Source organism: Pygocentrus nattereri, chromosome 13 (genome assembly GCF_015220715.1).
Source record: "Pygocentrus nattereri isolate fPygNat1 chromosome 13, fPygNat1.pri, whole genome shotgun sequence".
NCBI classification, from domain to species: Eukaryota; Metazoa; Chordata; class Actinopteri; order Characiformes; family Serrasalmidae; genus Pygocentrus; species Pygocentrus nattereri.
The window spans coordinates 21,232,468-21,250,494 of record NC_051223.1 but is presented as its reverse complement, the minus strand read 5'-3'; the positions used below and the strand labels follow the sequence as shown (position 1 = coordinate 21,250,494).

General features: G+C 38.6%; 1 protein-coding gene across 1 annotated transcript in view; it reads left to right on the top strand.

Annotated features, from left to right (window-relative positions):
- Positions 1 to 18,027, top strand: part of atrnl1b (attractin-like 1b) — a 116,489-nt gene continuing 98,462 nt past the window's right edge. The window contains exons 1-4 of the mRNA XM_017695966.2: positions 1 to 1,283; positions 16,543 to 16,626; positions 16,891 to 17,004; positions 17,193 to 17,321. Of these exons, the coding sequence (XP_017551455.1) occupies positions 1,033 to 1,283; positions 16,543 to 16,626; positions 16,891 to 17,004; positions 17,193 to 17,321 (578 nt within the window). The 5' untranslated portion in view covers positions 1 to 1,032. The remainder of the gene's footprint in view (positions 1,284 to 16,542; positions 16,627 to 16,890; positions 17,005 to 17,192; positions 17,322 to 18,027) is intronic.

Below are 18,027 nucleotides of genomic sequence, written 5' to 3'. Positions count from 1 at the left end.
TGCTCCAACCTGAGGAGCGCCTAGCAGCAGCCTGCTAAACCCGCTAGCTGAGGCTAGTTCAGCCGGGGTCCGGGGGTGGCTGTGGGACCAGACTGCTGAGACACTGCGTACTTTTAACCGAGTGGACTAAAAGGAGCCGTAACGCTTCCAAAGGCCCAGGCTTCTTCTGTGAGGCGCGCAGTCCAGTAGAAGCAGAAAAGATGATGTGCGAGTCGATGAATTGTCCAGGTTTGCCAAATCCCTTAACGCTACGGAGAACACCAGCAACAACATCCATGTTATCATGAACTGCCGCTGCGAGCGCAGCGTTACCGTACTTCGCCGTCTAACACGGAGGGGATGATTGCTCATATTAACTGGCGTATTTTCAAGATACGTTTGTTGTCGTGACGAATAACGTTGAATAGCGAGACTCGTCGCTAAAACCTCAAACGCTAGCTCCCTCGCTAGCTACACCATTGGCCATAGTGATAGTGTTAGCTAACTAGCCAGTTGTTTACGCTTTAAAATGGCTGCTGAGGGGGTCTTTTGCTACAACTGAATGAATGTTACTTTAAGATGCTGTGAGTGCTCTACCTGTGCTCTGTGTTTGACACACCAGCTCTTTGGAACAATGCGCTCGACGTTTCCCTTTGGGTGTTTTTGCTGTATTGTGCGCTTTGGGGAATTTTCCACCCCTAACTGCAGGAGGTAACGTAGCTAGCGTTAAGTAACGTAGGAAATTCCTTCCCTTGTTCGAAAGAAAAAGAAACAATGAGGCAAGACACCAGCTATCTCGCCAGATGAGATTCATTTATTGACCAGCGCGTTGTTTATGATGGATTTTATTGCCACCCGTGGGGTTTCTGCCACAACCTGAGCGATTGCGTTTCAGGTAAGAGAGGAATCGGGTTGCTGTGCGAGCGAGGCTATGTCATTCACAGAGTATCCGTGATCTCCGAGTGGATTCCCCCTACTAATTGAAACAATCTGGGTACCACGAACACGGGACGAAGCCCATCGGAAAAGTACGCGATATAATCGTACAGCAAAATGGATGGTGCGAAAGTGCTCAGGACCGAGCTGTTTGCTCTGAGACAGAGCGCTCTCACCTGTTTTGGACTGCAGGGCATGAACAGATATCTATTGCTTTGTGCAATGTTCTACCTGGTGCTCATCACGGATGCCTCGCCCTCTAAAACGTGTGAGAAAAACTGTCTGTCGGGGAAATGTGTCAACGGATCTTGCGTCTGTGACCGAGGCTGGGTTGGGGACCAGTGTCAACACTGTCAGGGAAGATTCAAGTGAGTATAAATTTGACCCATTGCAACCTTTTTGTTTCTTTTTTGCTCGAACCTTGAACTGTACAATGTTTCAGGTTCATGTTCAAGGCCACGTGTTGTTTGACACATCATCTAAATATCAAGCCTTTCATGATGTGCAACTGGAAAAAAGGAGTAATCTGTTTGCAGCTGCTGTGGATTTGGTTCACTTGTTTTTAGGCCTGTTTTTATTCCCAGCCTGCAAGCTGACACATGTCCTGATATTAAGGTTTCATGTTTTGAAAGCTTTGTTAAAAAGTAGTCAACATACAAGAGATTATTCTGAACAAATTTCATAATAAAATCAGTTTAGAGCTGTTTAGGAAGACTTCCTTTTGACTGTGTAAAATGAGCTATCAGAAGTTTAAGTGAGTTTAGGGTAGGGAAGTTAAAGTTATCCTTAGTAAATGAGCAGTGTTTTATTAAAAATAATGCAGATCTGACAAATAGTGTATCGGAAAAGATGATTACGGATGGGCCTGATTTGTTCCTAGCTCCGTAGACCAAACAATAACTAGCTTGCCTTTACCGTTGCCACTTTTAACCTTTTGCTTCTCTTCTAGTGCATAATGGCCTTCTAAAGAAGTAGCTCTGTCCAAAATAAGTACGTTCGTGATAACTGGGTTTTTATGATGTGTAAGGTTTTCAGTCCACAGATACAAAGTAAAATCAAGTGATCATCTGCAAAGCACCCGTGGAAGCTCTCCTTAAATGAAAAGGGAGACAGAATGCTTTAAGAATGCAATGGTTGACTTCAAGTTTTTGACCTTTTCTTTGTGCTCAGACATCACCTCTTGATTTCAGTGTGTCTGATTATCATACAAATAAAGTGCATATGTTTACTCTCTGAATCAAATCAGGATGGACTGACTGCCTATTTTTTATGAATAGCTAAGATTGGTTGTTGCCAGTACTGATAGTGAGAGGTTTGACATGAGCAAGATAAAAATGTTGTCATAGATCATTTTATATTGTCAAAAATAAAGCAAGGAGTACTTTTAATATAGTATTGTTGTGATTCTCAGTCGTCAGTGGTGAATTGTGAAGTATAATTTTCAGTCCTCAGTTTAGTTTTTTTCTAGATTGAAACAGCAAAACATCACCTAGTCATAAATGATACAAATATTGTAGCATGCTACTCATTAGAAGACATTAAAAATATTAAATCCATATATGACACAAACTGTGTGCTGGAAATGCTTTACAGTGTAGTTATGGGTAATAAAGCAAACTCTGTTTTTATTGTGAGAATGTTTTGCTTTATAATGCTGACAAACTAAACTTGAATAAACTTTTATTTGTTACACTGAAAGAGACGACACTTCCTGTCTGTCATGCAGCGTGTAGGGTTAGTACAAAGACAGGATAACGGCTAATCAGGATGTGTGATGCTGAGTCGGACACACAGTTACAGGAATGTTGCAAGCAACAACGACTTAGTCGCGAAGCAATACAGGAATATGATGAGGAAAGACAAGCCTGAGGACAAAAGTAAACTCACTGTGCTGTTCTGGTACTCAGTCTTGTATTAGCAAGATGCATACTTTGAACAGTTGGTACTTCAGTTCACAAGGTGCCTTTTACTCACAACACTGGCAGAAGACTTGGCATTCTTTCATATTGACACAAACCTATAGAACAGTAAGGATGGTGACCTAACTGACTGTTCAGAGTGGAGAAGACTGTAAGCTTGAGAAAAATGACAGGAGTTTGAGACAAAAGGCATGCCTTCTGATTTTTTTTTGTCCCTATATTTATTTTAAAGGTGGTGCATGCTGAGTGTCGAGTTAGAATAGATTTTAGAACTTTACGTAGTCTTATTGTTTTGATGTTTTGTCCTTTTTTGGTGTTCTTCTCAAGGTTAAGACCATCTGTTTAGCTCACCAGTTTAGCCCTTACGCAAGCCTTATAAATATATGTTTAAAACTCTGATCATTATACCATTACAGCACACTCATTATACTCAAGAAAGCTAGCAGGAGTACCTGTAATTCACTTGATGCACAACTGAATGAACTTTTTTTAAATGTGGTGCTTTTAGTAGCTCTTGCTATGCTGTTCAGTAACAAAGTTAAACAGAAACTTACAACAGATGTTTGGTGTTCACCTGGCTAGAGTGTTCTGATTATTCAGGAGAAGGATACCTACTTTCGTCTTGGAGGACACATTCAGAATAGGAGCTTAGCAAATTTGACCATTTTTTCCTTGAGTATTGTGCTGCTGTTTCGCTTTTAGTAAAAAGTATAAAAGCTCGAAGTTTATTTTTAGTGGGTAAACCTGAAGCCCTGTTGGCTGTAGCTTATAGCTTTTAGTAATTAAAACATTGGCTGTGTCTAAAAGTGCTTTCTACCATACTATGCATGCTACATCTCCAGGGATATCTTAGATGAAGTTGAAGTTTCTTATTTGCCAGCATCTTATTCAAATCTGTTCAACGTGGTCACATTTAGGAAATGTTGAAAACTTTTTTTTTAATTTTTTTTTTTACCTTATGTTTTAGGCATAAACTAAAGAACCTAAGAGTCGGTTCTTGATTTAAGCAGCTAGACACATTTACACCCAGGATTTAACCATTGACAGTGAAGGGTGGACTAATGTTTAACATTGAAAATTTTATCCAGTGTCCAAATTTCACTCTTTTTTAAAAATTTGTTTTTTATATTCTCTCTTTGTAACATTATTGCCAGTAACTTTTGTTTTTTCCCAACTTAATGTCTGATCCTATGGGTCATGACTGGCTGGCTGGAACATGGTGTCTTGATCAAATAAATATCTATATTTAACATCATATAAAATACCTGTTTATTAAAATGACCTTTTCTGGCTGAAAGGTCCCTTACTTATCTTCATTCTCAATGACAAAAAAAAAGGCAGCTGTCGGCATATATTTTGGTCAGTATGCTGGCCAACCACTATGGGTAATGTTGCCCAGCATCCTCTAAACTGTTGCTCTAAACCCTTTAAATGCAATTTAGTAAGCTTCTTCATATTTAATTTTCCCTAATGTTCCTGAAAATAGATCCTTTTATGGTATTTGCAGCCATTGGATGCTATGAACACCACAGTTACACAGCGAATCACTCAATTTAGATATCTGAGTCTTGTCTCTGGTCCAGCTTTTCCTTAATTATTGTGATCTGAAGAGAATTTAAGACTGGATCTCACAAATTTCATCACACCACAGGTAGTTTGTCATTCATTTGGCTTCTTAGATGACTTGATTAGATTATAGGCCTCTGCAGTTAATTGAGTATCATTCTGATATGAAGCGTCAGATGGGAAAAGCTCATTAGTTTGGGACTTGTGAGTGTCCTGTATTAAATACTCTGTCTGCTGCCTGTTGTACTGTACTACTTTTTCCTGTTACAGTTTCATTTCAGAATATTTATAATGTTTCAAAATATTGGCAGTCCAAACCTAAAGAATTATTAAAACAAGTTTATATTTTTAGACTGTATGGTTATGCGTCTGGCATTTAGTTTAGTCCAAAACTCTTGAGTCTTTAGATCTTTCTACAGTCTCTTTCTGCACCCGCTATGGATCACTGCTCATGCTATGCGGTTGATGTCTGATTGTTGAGAAAAGCAAAACCTCACTGGATTCTGAGTAGCACCATGCCCAGTGCAACAGTATTTATATTATTTAACACTGTTAGATACTCTAGTTTCTGCAGTTTGAGTTTCAGAAGAATTGTCAAGCATATTATTATTATTATTATTATTATTAAGAGAACCTTATTAGTCCCACAACGGGGAAATTTCACCTCTGCATTTAACCCATCCGTGAAGTGAAACACCACATACACACTAGTGAGCACACACACACTAGGGGGCAGTGAGCACACTTGCCCGGAGCGGTGGGCAGCCCAATCCACAGCGCCCGGGGAGCAGTTGGGGGTTAGGTGTCTTGCTCAGGGACACCTAGGTCATGTGCTGTCAGCTCTGGGGATCGAACCGGCTGGATCCCTAACCTTGAGCCCACGACTGCCCATTAGTCAGTAAAACATTGTTTATCTAAAACTAGTGGACTTTTCAATTAAAATTATTGCATAATTCTCTTTTCTCTGAAATTGTTAGTATTATTAGTGTCCTTTAGCTATTTCAACACATCATCTCATATGCTTCAAAGGCTAGGCCACAGCTACAGGAGTTTTAAGTTAATTGGCCAAGAAAGAGTCTTTAACTGTGGGGAAAAGGTCCCTTTCAGGCTAGGAAGCCTCGTAGCTACAGTTCAGCATCATACAGGCAGCCAGCCCAGGCAACCTCGTTGCTGCGGTGTAGTGTACCTCAAGTGGCCGACCCGGGAATCCCAGTAGCCCAGAAAGAATTTTTAACTGTGAGGAAAGTTGACTCCACAGAGAGGCCTTGTAGCTGCAGTAGATCTGGTCAGCCTAGTTAGCTTTATAGCTGTTGTGTAGCGTGGTAAACATTCTGTACTAGCTCCTCTGAAGCATTGAAACACACACAAAATGATACGAAACAGTGCACAATCTAAACAAACTAGATCTATGTAAAGTGGCAGCCATATTGCACCAGTGTCCTGGCACTGGAACAAGCGCACGCCATCGCGCGCAGAGATGCTCTCACATTCCGATGCTTCTTGCCCATCAGGCTCTTTAATGAAAGTCAGAATTCTGGCATTTGAAACTAGTTGTATTAGTACTGTCAGCTAGAAATAGTGATGTTTGGGACACTTTTCGAGAGGATTTATGTTTATTTAATATGGGCTAGAAAAATGGCTTATGTATTTCTGTCCTTCTGTCACCTTATTGGTTTTTAGTCATATAATTATGAACATAGTGTAGCTATAGTGTTAATTTAATATTGTTATTGACTGTATTTAAAAACTGCGTAGATATAGTTGGAACACAACTAAAGGAACACATAGACTTAATTTTTTTCTTAGAAAAAAACAAGTGTAAAACTTTGTGTGTTTCCATTCTTTATTTCCCATACTTCTTTCTTCACATAGATTATTGTAGATACAAAAAAGAAATGAGGGATATGATGTTATGTTGGCTAAGTGGTAAATGACACTCAAAAAATGACAAAGTTAACGTGCAGTTTGTAACTACAGAGGAAATCTCTGCTCCCTGTAGCTCCATATCTGAGAGAACTGTTAACAGAAGTGTTGGTTTCGTTTGGTGCAGTTTTAATCTTCACTCTTAGGCAGGTTAATGGCTGTATGAGTGCTTTTACGAGCCGATAAAGGGAATTTATGGACGTGTTTTGGAGAAAATGATATATATTGATTGACAAGGAGGATGTTTTTATGTAGCCTAATCAAACTCATAATTCCAGTAATACTGATATGACCAACATTTATTGGATTTCAGCGAGTCTTGTAGCGTCACTTGTAGCGCAACTACTGAGATGTCAAATCCAGAATGACAGAAGTGCTGGGATTCAGGAAGAGCGCCAAAGATTCTGCATTTGAAATCCTCGTCACTAACATAGCTGCATAGTTACTGATGCTTCGTTTCCATTGCAACCCATGTTGACGATGTCTGAATATTAGCAAATGACTGCAGTAAAGTTTCTCTGAGGCTGTCAGAGTTAAACCCGCTCATGTTCTCTTTTTGAATGTAAGGTAAAATTATGCATTAGTTCTAAATTACTTGGAGAATCTTTACATTTCCTTAGAGAAACGGCAAGATTTTAGAGACCACTTTTTTGTGGTAGCCCCACGACCTGGAAGGATAAGTGGTTTAGAAAATGTGTTTGTGTGTTTTGCGGTAGGTGACCCGTGATGTCAGATGTGTTCCATTTTGACTGCAGTCTCTTGGCCTGAATGAGCAGCGGAAAATTCTAGGTCTGCCGTGCAGTGATGGAAAGGTTTATTATTTTGGAGCTAAATGTTACTTAGACATGTGGTGACGGTCTTTCAAGCTTTGTGCCATCTTATCCTCTAAATTATTTTTAATTTGGCTCATAATGGTCATCTGCTCTGTCTACGGTGTGATTTTCTCAAAGGCGCAGGTAGTATTTAAGCTGTTGTTTGGTTTTCTTGATCACTAGTCAGTATTTCCACTTCTCATTATGACTAAGTCCTTTGGAATTTTATCTTTCGATTTGGTTTGGATGATGGATACAGTATGTGAATCCTCCTGTAGACAACAAAACACTAAAAATGTTGTAAAACTTGCTTTGCCGCTGTTGGAAACTGTTTCTTACTGGTCGTTCAGAAGTTCACTTATCTTTTGAGCCATGTAGCACCATATAGAGTTTGTATCTGAGAAGATTTAGTTTATTGACTGTCCTCAGTTTATCAAGCCAAATAAAATATTTTTAAACCCACAAAATGATAACTGAATGTAGGCAAAAGCACAAGTTATCAGTTTTACAACATCAGGTTGAAAAAAAATCTAAAACATGTTTAACAGAAAATTACTTAAACTCACACTAAGTGATTGTTGAAGTCTGGACTTTGGAGTGGCCAGTGCATTGTGCTTCCTTTTTAGATCTGTAAATTTCCTTCCTTTGTTGTTTTTCCTTTTCTCAATAACAGCTTATTGGTAGCTACACATCCTTTCAGACCCACAGAGTTGAGCTGTCTACTCAAACAAAAGATAAGACGAAAACACTTGTGGATTTTTTCAGATCTGAAGTAAGAGTGGAGCTTGATTTTCTGCTGTTTCTCAAAGAAAACTTTAAGTACTGTTTATCTGAGAGTGACAGTTTTGGTGGCCTACCAGGTCTTGCACATGTTGTTAAGAGCCCCCTTTTGCTTTAGTGATTTAGTTAGTTAGAATCAGTTTTGGAATTTTTTTTTTTTCCTTTTTTTTCTTTATCTTGTTTTACTTTGACTTTCATCTTCCTTAAAGAACAAGAGGATCTTATGTTGTCTTATTTCAAATCGCCTGAAAAATAATGTACATGACAAGCCGGAGCATTGTTCATATAATAGGCAGATATTTTAAATGAAATTGGTACAATTGCTGCAGTTTGTTCTTTCTTCAAGTGTCTGAGTGTGTTGTGTTTGTGTCTGAGATGTTGAGTAATCAACCATGTACTAGACTGCTGACTAGTGGCTAAGGCTTACCAGACTGGTATTTGGGTTAAGCTAGGCCAGTTGTCATGACCATAGTTCTATTTTTAGGCTGATCTTTACTGATGTGTGTCTGGAGAGGCTCGTAACTGCAGTCAGGTTCACAGGCTTTTGGCATCTTTGTAAAAGAAACAAAAAAAAAAAAAATCCTTTCCGTTCTTTTTGTTGTTTATTTTTGTAATGAAACGTGGTATTAAAGTTATTTATGAAAGCTCTTCCATACTTTTTGTGGCCAAAATTTGACCAGATGTTCCGTTTGAGGTCACATAGTTTCACATAAAGGAGTCCAGTTCAAATGGAGGCCAGCGAAGCCTGAAGTGATGTCAGATCAGCCGAGTATATCCTTGGTGTCTGAAAGCAGCAGGATGGGTTGGGTTTTTTTTTTTAAAAAAAAGATTGATAGTGGTGTTTTTAAACAGGTTCTGGTCCAGCCGGGAGCCGCTTCATATGCTCATTCATACCTTAAGGACACTCCTTTTCACACACTTGGCAGATGTAGATGCTGTTAATAGTCAATGCAGTCCTTTTAGTTTATAGAAGATTAGCTGTAGGATGTCTTGTAAATCAAGGTGTGATTTCACATGTGGCAGAATCTGACTTGCGTGAAACTGATGTTTGCTTTGCCACATTTAAGGCTGTGCTAAATAAAGTTCCTTACTAATGTTCATGTGGTGGGGGTTGCTGAAGCAACTGTCATGAAGAAATAGAGTCCCTCTGATGTCTGTTCTGGCTGTGTGTATTTTATTCACCACATTATATATGTAATGTATTTGTTTTGATTTAATCTACTTATTTAATCCAATTTAGTCTTTGTATTGTTCTCATTAAGATTACAAGCATAATTTAATTTAGGCTGTTATAGACTGCATTTAATAACTAATGTAAAAGTCATTTTATTACTTTTAATGGAACTCTTTTAGACTGTTTTGATTTGTGGAAATGTGAGAACCACATCTAGTGCCATGTTTTTATTCTTTTAAAAAAACTCTAGTGTTTGTGAGCTTTTTGAATTACTATATTGAAACTTTTATTCATTTTTTCTTTTTATTCTTTTTTTGTAGGGGTTTATTTAGTTTCTGTTATTCAAAGTACATTTAGTACAGGGTGATTCAAAGAGATGCGTCCGATTTTACAATGATTTATTTCACTTGTAAATCATTACAGACCAATGCAGTGAATTGTAAATGGTTTAAGTGAGCATGAAGTTTGTCATTTTAGAAGTGCTCAGTATTACTTTCGATGCAGTTTTGGAGATCAGAGTGTTGGGGAACCAATGACGAATGTTCTGACCTACTGGAGGTTCACTGCTGACGAAAATCACATTGCATGGTTATGATGGATTCACTGTTACTAAAGTGGAGAATGCAAAACGCTTTCTGCTCAGGGGTTGCCATGTCCTTGCAGACTGAAGGGACCCATCTTCTGGTGACAGTCAGAAACTCTATGACCCCTCTTTCAGTTGGTATGTGATTGGTTCCTAGGCGCCACACAGTTGTAAAAATATGGTGCTTTGAAATCGGAGTCTTTTTGAATCACCCTGAAGTTTTCCTGTAGGACTGATGAATATTTTGTCAGAAACTGGCGTGTACTCTTGAGTAATTTCAAACTGGACTAACTTCTTTATGATGATTTTAAGCGATGCTAAAGTAGCACAACTGTAGACTCTTGTTTGCAGGCTGGGTTTTCAAGGTTCGATGTAGAAACGAATCTCCCTATTTTCAGGCATTGAAAACTCGTGACAAGGAATGGGCATCATCCATCATCTCTAGTTTGGAATTGGGGGGGAAAAAGTGATTTAGTTGATTTATATTAAGCTCTGATTATTTCAGTTCACTACTACAAAACATTTCATGTCAGTTGTGCACATTGTACATTCTTAATGGGGCATTCTGGCCTAAAACTAGCATTGTTATGTGTTGCTCTATAAAATATTCTGTAGCACACCGTTGCAACCCTCAGCCTTCCTACACTGACTGAAAGTTTACAGTTTGTGAGGGAGATCACTGATGCAGAACCACAGGTGAAAATCAACACATTGATCATTTGACATGACATGGAATTGGGCTGCTGTAACTAGATTTGCCAAAATATCTGCAATTAGGGCTTTACAAACATGGCCTCCCAGCCAGAGTGCACACTGGGGTCACAACCACACAATCTGCTGTCTTGTTTTGTAGCACTGGGCATATGTTAGAATACCAGCCTTTGTGTTCCTCCTGGCCACAGTGCCCGAAGTTTGGCCTGGAGACTGGCTAAGCAAAACTCTTCCAACGTCGGCACCAGAGCTGCTTGGCTAGATATAGGGCCTGTCCGGTGGACGTGTCTGCAGTGAAAGTGCTCTATAAAACATTCATGAAGACATGGTGAATAATTGAACCATCTACTCACCTAAAGTTCTCCTCACTATTCCCACTCTCATGGCCACTGTCTGTCTACCTACGTTCCAAGAAAGTCTGTTTCTTTGAGTGCTTTCTCACGTCTCAGCCAGAATGATGTGTCCTCCCCTTTGTGCAGGCAAGAGGAAGCGGCGAGCCTTGATTATGGTCTTTCACTGCTCTTAAAATCTCGCTCTGCCTGATTATAGACATCACGAATATAGAGCAAAGAGACAGCAGGGCTGCATGTTAATTGGTTGCTCTTTGCTTCAAGGAGTCAAGGCCAGCTTGTTTTTACATTTGCATTGGATTAAACATCTGAATATTGTTACCTCTGTTATGTTTTTTGTTAAAGATTAATTTATTATACTTATAAGTTTGTTTAAAGTCTGTGCTGCGAGTGAAGGGGTGAAGAACACATAGTGAATGTTTGTGGTATAAAGGTACATTTACATACTAAAGTTAGTTAGTATGCAGTCTGACCACATTTATTTTTAGGAAAACACTTTATAGTAAATTTGTGACAGTAACCTTTGGGGTTAGCTAACCCTGTTTTGATGTCTGCCTTTCTCTGTAGAATCTTACTGATACAAAAAAAAATATGAACGTTAACCATTTTTGAAGGCTTAAAAAAAACAGATGTACTTTTATATGTAGAAATTTTTTAAAATTGTTTCTTATCTGACGATATTTTTTTTGTTACTTTTCTGAGTGGCATATTTATATTTTTAGTCCTCATTTGTTGCATTTTGTCACCGAAAGTCAGACTTAAAGGTGCAGCAGAATCCATTTATTCAGCATTTCCCATTCTTGTCTGATGTTGTAGAAGATATGCGACTTTGGTTTGGGTGAAAAAAGCTCAGATGGAGTTTTACATACCCATTTACAACACAATTATTTGGCCCTAGACCAAAACAAGCCCCTTTTTCCTTTTTTGGTGGGCGCATGAATAATTTGAGGTTTGCTTAGATTTGCTAGTTTTACAGAGAGGCACTGTGAGCAACATGTTGAAATAGACACAGGCAGGAAAATAAAATGAACCTGCATGTAAATAAGTGAGGTCATCAGGTTTAGTTTCTTTAGTTAAGCTAATTACTTGGAGCTTGCTTGAAGCTAACGTTACCTGTACTAGCTATTTGCTTTAGAAATCGACAAGAATACTAAGCAGGTTAAATATGTTAATTTGGTTTGAAGCTTTCAATTGAAGATAATCTTGATTCAGCTTCAATGTTGATAAAAACTTTGGCTCCTGCTTACTGGTTTCACTTCTTATTGTGATTTTTAAAAAGTTGGAAACTGCCTCTCTCTTCAGTGTCAAAGGCTGAGTAGTAAAGCCTGCTTGATGTCCAAAGTTGGAGTTAAATGTGCAGAAATAACAGCCTTGAAATAAAGCTGCGCAGAATAGTGTGGGTGCTGAAGTCGGCTTCCTATTTACCATCTTGTTTTTAGAATTTTCCATTTAAGGTGAAATGGAACATTTGATGAAGGAGCTGGCGAATAGGAAGCCAACTTTAGCCTTGTTTAGAGATGAACAGGCCTGTTGACCTTGGTTGGGCCTGTAGACAGAAATGTACATGTTTGAATGTAGTCTGCCAATTTCTTGGTGAAGTTTCTTGCTCTGTTCTTGTTTCACTGGGCTGTCATATAGGCAGGTGTGTGTAAATTTTGGGGTCATAAATATTAATGCATCATGTTTTTTTGGCCTGTTTTACCATCCTGTTTCGCAAAAGCAGGATTTGTCTTTGATGGAAGAGAAAAGTATTGGAGGTTCATAGTATGGCAGTTCTATGTACGATGTATGTGCTGTTCTTATCCCCTATGCCATTTAGTATATACAGTTTTTCATTATATGAAAACTTTAAGCCTAATTAGGATGGGACAAAATTTACATGGAGTCCTGGGGTAGTTTCCTCTTTTACAGGTGCTACTCAGTGACTTAATTTTCGTCTGGATGGGTCATGTTGATGTCTGTCTTACTTCTTCCCTGAGAAAATTATGTCAGATTACCTACTGTTTTTGACCGACCTTGCAGTGAATGACCTGGTCTGATTTTGGTTTTAATTAGTTTTAATTTTAGTCCCATCTGGTTACACAACTGTGTGATTTATTTTATTATTATTATTTTTAATATGCTTATGTCAAATTGCATTACACAACAAAAGGTTTATGAATGTTGCTGTTCACTATTTTATTTTCTATAGGGATGCATCAGTAGCATTTTTACATATTTTTAATGCTCGCTGATGTCAAGCCCAGTTTAATTTCTCTTATTCTGGCCAGACAAAGGTGACTCGTGCATGCAGCTCGAGCCCTGCCGGAAACATCACGGTATTTTGATGTGAGTGAGGTTTCTGTCTGGGAACAGACACGATGTTCTGTAGCAGTTTGAAAGTGTTCAGAATGTCTGTGTTTACAGCAGAGGTTCAGTGGGCCAACTACTTCAAGAAATTCCACCATTCTGCTTAGTCTAAATGGGTTGTTTTCATCTAATCATGCAGCACAGAAAACATCTGATACATTCCTACATACATACATTTTGCTGCACGATTGCTCAGATGCTTGCCATAATATTTTTACTGTAATACATTTGCAGTTCTATGTATTTGGTAAGTGGCTTTATACAGTTTTTAGGCTGTATCTAGATTTTCTCTTTTGCATCCATTTCCTGGAAAGCTCTCTTTGGATGCATGGCCTATATGTTTTATATAAAAGTTGTGTAAATATATTTGTATAGATTTTCAATTTAACTTTTGATAAGTTTATCTTACACAACTTTCAAATGTTTTACTGTTTTTGCAGCATAAACTAAGCACTTTTTATGATGTTCTCATGTTATGTAATTTAAGTTGTGACTTAGAGTTTAAATTTTAAATTAAAATTAGAGTTAAATTTTCACATTACAACAATTTATGGAAAATGAATATCTGCCTCAGATATCAGCTGTTATCAGTGTTTATTATGGTATCGGTGCAAGCCTAATAAATGTTCTTCTCTACCTGCCCTGTGTATGCACAGCAGCTTCCTTCCCATCTCCTCTCTGTTCCTTAGTTCTGTCCCTTGGTCCTACTTCTGAGTCGTTTAAGAGGAGCTCCAACCCAAATTCTCTAGCCCACATTCCCTTCTCCCATTTTGTACCTCCTACATCAGCTTTGTTGAAGGTGTGGTCTGAATTCACAAACAGTAGTTTGGAAAAGAAAACTGTCAAATTATTACTTGGGTAAAACCTACACTTCATACCGAAGAGGACACTTTGATGAACAAAAAGCTCAAAGTATATGGAAAGTATTAGTAAATGACTTTTATTTCAGCAAAAAACGTTTGCAGTTCATTTCTCTTTTTTAATTGAAAACTGACAGAAGGAAAAATCTGCTTTCTTAAGTTTTGATGGGAAGTGGAAGTCCAGTTATTTTACTTTTTGTTCATTTGCATTTGTTATCAGTTGGTGCTGTTGTCCAAGCACAGAATGTTTCATATAATGTATTACACTCATGCGCCTGTTGAATATGGAGTTATCAATTTTTCATGACTAGCTCAACTGAGCTGTGAAAATGGTCAAGCTCTCAAGCTCTTGGATACTAATGTAGGAACACCTGAGAGTAAAATTTGTAGCTCCTTCTTTCAAGGTGTCTTTTACAACTTGCAGTTTAGAGTGAATGAAGGTACAGGAGGTCTTACCAATGTCACTCGAATTGATTTCCTTTTAGAATTTGCCTGGAGGAGTGTGTGGCTGTCTGGGCGGCATTAAACGCGTTCAATTAAGAGCGTGTCTCCAGAATATTGAGGTCATTGTTCATTAAGATTCGCCCTCTTAAGCTGACATCAACAAACAATAGGCCCTCTCTGGGCAAACAATGCAGCCTGCTTGCTTTGGGCAGTGCAGCCCATGGCACAGACAGGTTGAGTGTTCCATAGTGATGCAACACAGAACCAAGCTCTGTCACTCCACAGGCCCCATGGCTCTCGCTGGTGCAGTGTAGAGGGGGGAAGTAAGTGGACTGGTTGCGTCTTTGCTTCTGTCCATACAGCAGTGAATCATCCTAGAATTGCTCCCACACAAACGTGGGTCCATCTGGTTGTGGATAACCAGGGAAACTAGCTGTTCCATTAGAGATACACTCTTTAAAATATATATATATTTTTAAAATAGCTCCTGGCTTGGACATATTGTTCTAGAAAAAAAAACTTTAATGCGTGGGGACGTTTGCATCATGTTGAGGTTATTTCGAAACTTTATAAAATAACCCTTTTTATAAGTGCCTTTTTATTGCGTATTGGAGACTATGGCCTCTTTTCTGCTTTTCTGATGGCTGTACCATGCTGATCTACTCTGGTGCGGACTTGCGAAACTGGTCAGGGTTTCTTAATTCCCATGATGTGTTGCTAAATCAGGATCAGGAAATACTGAAGAAACAACTCCGTTTCAGCCTCATTGGGTAACAGAGTAACTGCTACAGACACCACAGAACACATTCGAATCGCTTCAACGCCGGCTACCTTCTCTCCAACACCAGCTAATCGACTTTGTGCTCTCATGCGTTTTATGAGCCTTTATCCTCTAAGAGTGTCATTTGAGCTGGAACCAATCCTGTGTTATAGTATGTGGAACTTTTAACCTGCTAACTAAGCTGGCATTGGCTTAGCTAATGTTAGCAGACTACCTCTCCAAACGCCATCTACACTTGTGTCAGCAGAAAACCAGTTAGTCAGAATCAAACCTGTACTGTGGGTACCACAGCTGTTGGTCGTTTAGCTAAGCTAAAGCTCCTAGTTAGCAGCACCATTTACCATTCAGCAAGATTTAGTATTTTTGCCAGATAGAAAGTTTGACATTTATTAAATAATTGGTTTTTAAAATTTGTGCCATTCAGTCATTTGGTTAACTGTTTTGAATCAGTGCGGGATGAGGTGGCATAATAGTAATTCAGATATAAAACCCGTAAATGAATTATGTCAGAAACCGTCCCACCCATATGATTGTGTGGCCCTAAGGATGTTTAGGTAGGACTGAATTGCGATCCCAAAAGTAATTGATTCCTCCATTAAAGACACTCAGGAATCAGATTTCTACTCGGTTACACACAGTAACTTTCAAACGTGCCCGCACCTGTGTGCACCTCTGTTACTGTCTAGGGAGTCTGTCTGAAAATGCATTGTGCTAAAACACAAATGCAGATAATCCAACTGCAATATAAAATTTAAGATTTGTAACCAAGAAATTGGCTTACAACTAAACAACATTGTCAGCACCAAAGCTTTCTAGCCATCTTAATAGCTGACAGGAGAATCAGGTACAACTGATTGTGTATAGCGATTGTTATCAGTAAACAAAGTTATTGTTATAATTTAACAAGTTAATATTCTTTCTAGGGTCAAATATATATTAATATTGTACTTTTTTTGCCAGATGTCCTTTGCTATATCTTGGTTTTTGTAATTATGATTTTTGTGTGAAGTTGACTTTGAATTATAATTGGCTCCATCAATTTACATCACTTAGAATTGGAAATCAACATTTCTGGAGTCTAACACCATTAATCTAACACTACAATTAGCTAACCATGCCAGTGAATCTACTGAACACAGTATGTCCTTGCCAAGCTGTGTCTGTGTAGAAATGCCACTGAAACGGTTACTTTCTGTGCTTACAACTGTTTGGCTCTACAGTGGAAAAGACGTCTCTGTTATTAGTTTGAAATGCAGTTGTGTTTACAATACACTTTTATTTGCATTCTTTACATCATGGCATGTTTTCTTCTTCCATTTGGGGGTTGTTCATGTTTGGGTTATGAATGACTATGGACTGGGATTCTGTCTTTCAGGTTAACCGAGCCATCAGGGTACCTAACAGATGGCCCCATCAACTACAAGTACAAAACCAAGTGCACCTGGCTGATTGAGGGCTAGTAAGTGTCCTTATCTGTCCTGCTTCACCTGATACTTACTGCCTGTACTGTCCACCTCCAGTCCACCAGTTATTTACAGATACTATAATAGTCCAAACAGACTGTTATTATCTGCCCTCTGTTGTCAGAAAAGGCGAGGCAGGCCACATTCTGAGTCATAGTCTCTGGACTTGGCAGAAACATGTCTGTTGTAATACATTCTGAGAACAGATTAGACAGTAAGAAGGAAATTTGAGAAATTAAGTCATTGTTTTTGTTTTGCAGCCCAAACGCAGTCCTGAGATTACGATTTAACCATTTCGCGACTGAATGTAGCTGGGACCACATGTACGTCTATGATGGAGACTCCATTTATGCTCCTTTAGTAGCTGTATTCAGGTAAGTCATTCATCTGGTGCTGTCCTTGTACAGCTGACTAAGTCTTTTCTGCTCTGTGCTTTATGTTAAGATAATGAATGGAGCTATTGATCCCCTGAGCATGATAAATGGTACTATATTGCTACCATATTAAAGGATGAAACGTTATGTCTCGTTGACTAATGTATTTAATTGTAACTGGCCTGCAGTGGTCTCATTGTCCCAGAGGTCCCGGGGAACGAGACAGTACCTGAAGTGGAGACCAACTCTGGCTATGCACTCCTGCACTTTTTCAGTGATGCAGCCTACAACTTGACTGGATTTGAGATCTTTTACTCGTGAGTACTGTTCCTCTTCAGGGCAGCCAGGTTAATGCTGCTCTGCTGTGAGCTCTGTACTGTTGGAGGCTCATTCTGAAACTTACCACTGTAGCGTGTAATCACACAAGGGTCTCAGTCAGTCTCTCCCTGCATATCTTTAGCAACTTCTTTCTTTGTGTATTCGCAGGCTTAACCACATTAAATTCACCTGCCTCATCCCTAGTAGAGCCTACTTTCTTTATAAGGATGGGCATTTTAATCTTTTTTCTGTAAAATTCACTTATACAACAATAACTCATGGTGTACAATAACTTGCACTGTACAAATTTGTCATCTTTTTGTTTTAATGATTTATGCAGTCATGTTGAAGTTTGGGCATGCCTAGTTAAATTAAGTTTTGTTGAATTTCTAAGTAAAATTCTTTACAGAGAACATGCTTAATCCAATTTCAGTACAGTCACTGTTTATTTGCTGAATTTAACATAATAGAGTGGGAAAAAAAGTAAAATGTGTTCTGTGCATAAAAAGTTATGGCACATTTCATATTTTATCTTTTCTTCTTCCCCAATATGTGGAGAGATAGTTGATCACCTAAAGGCTGAAACAATTAATTCACTTCATTCACTTTTTGACCAAGAAAATGTATAAATAGGAATATTCCATACATCAGCTGAGGTTAATCATTACTTGAGAAGCACTTCTCGATCTCTGTTCTGAATGAGCT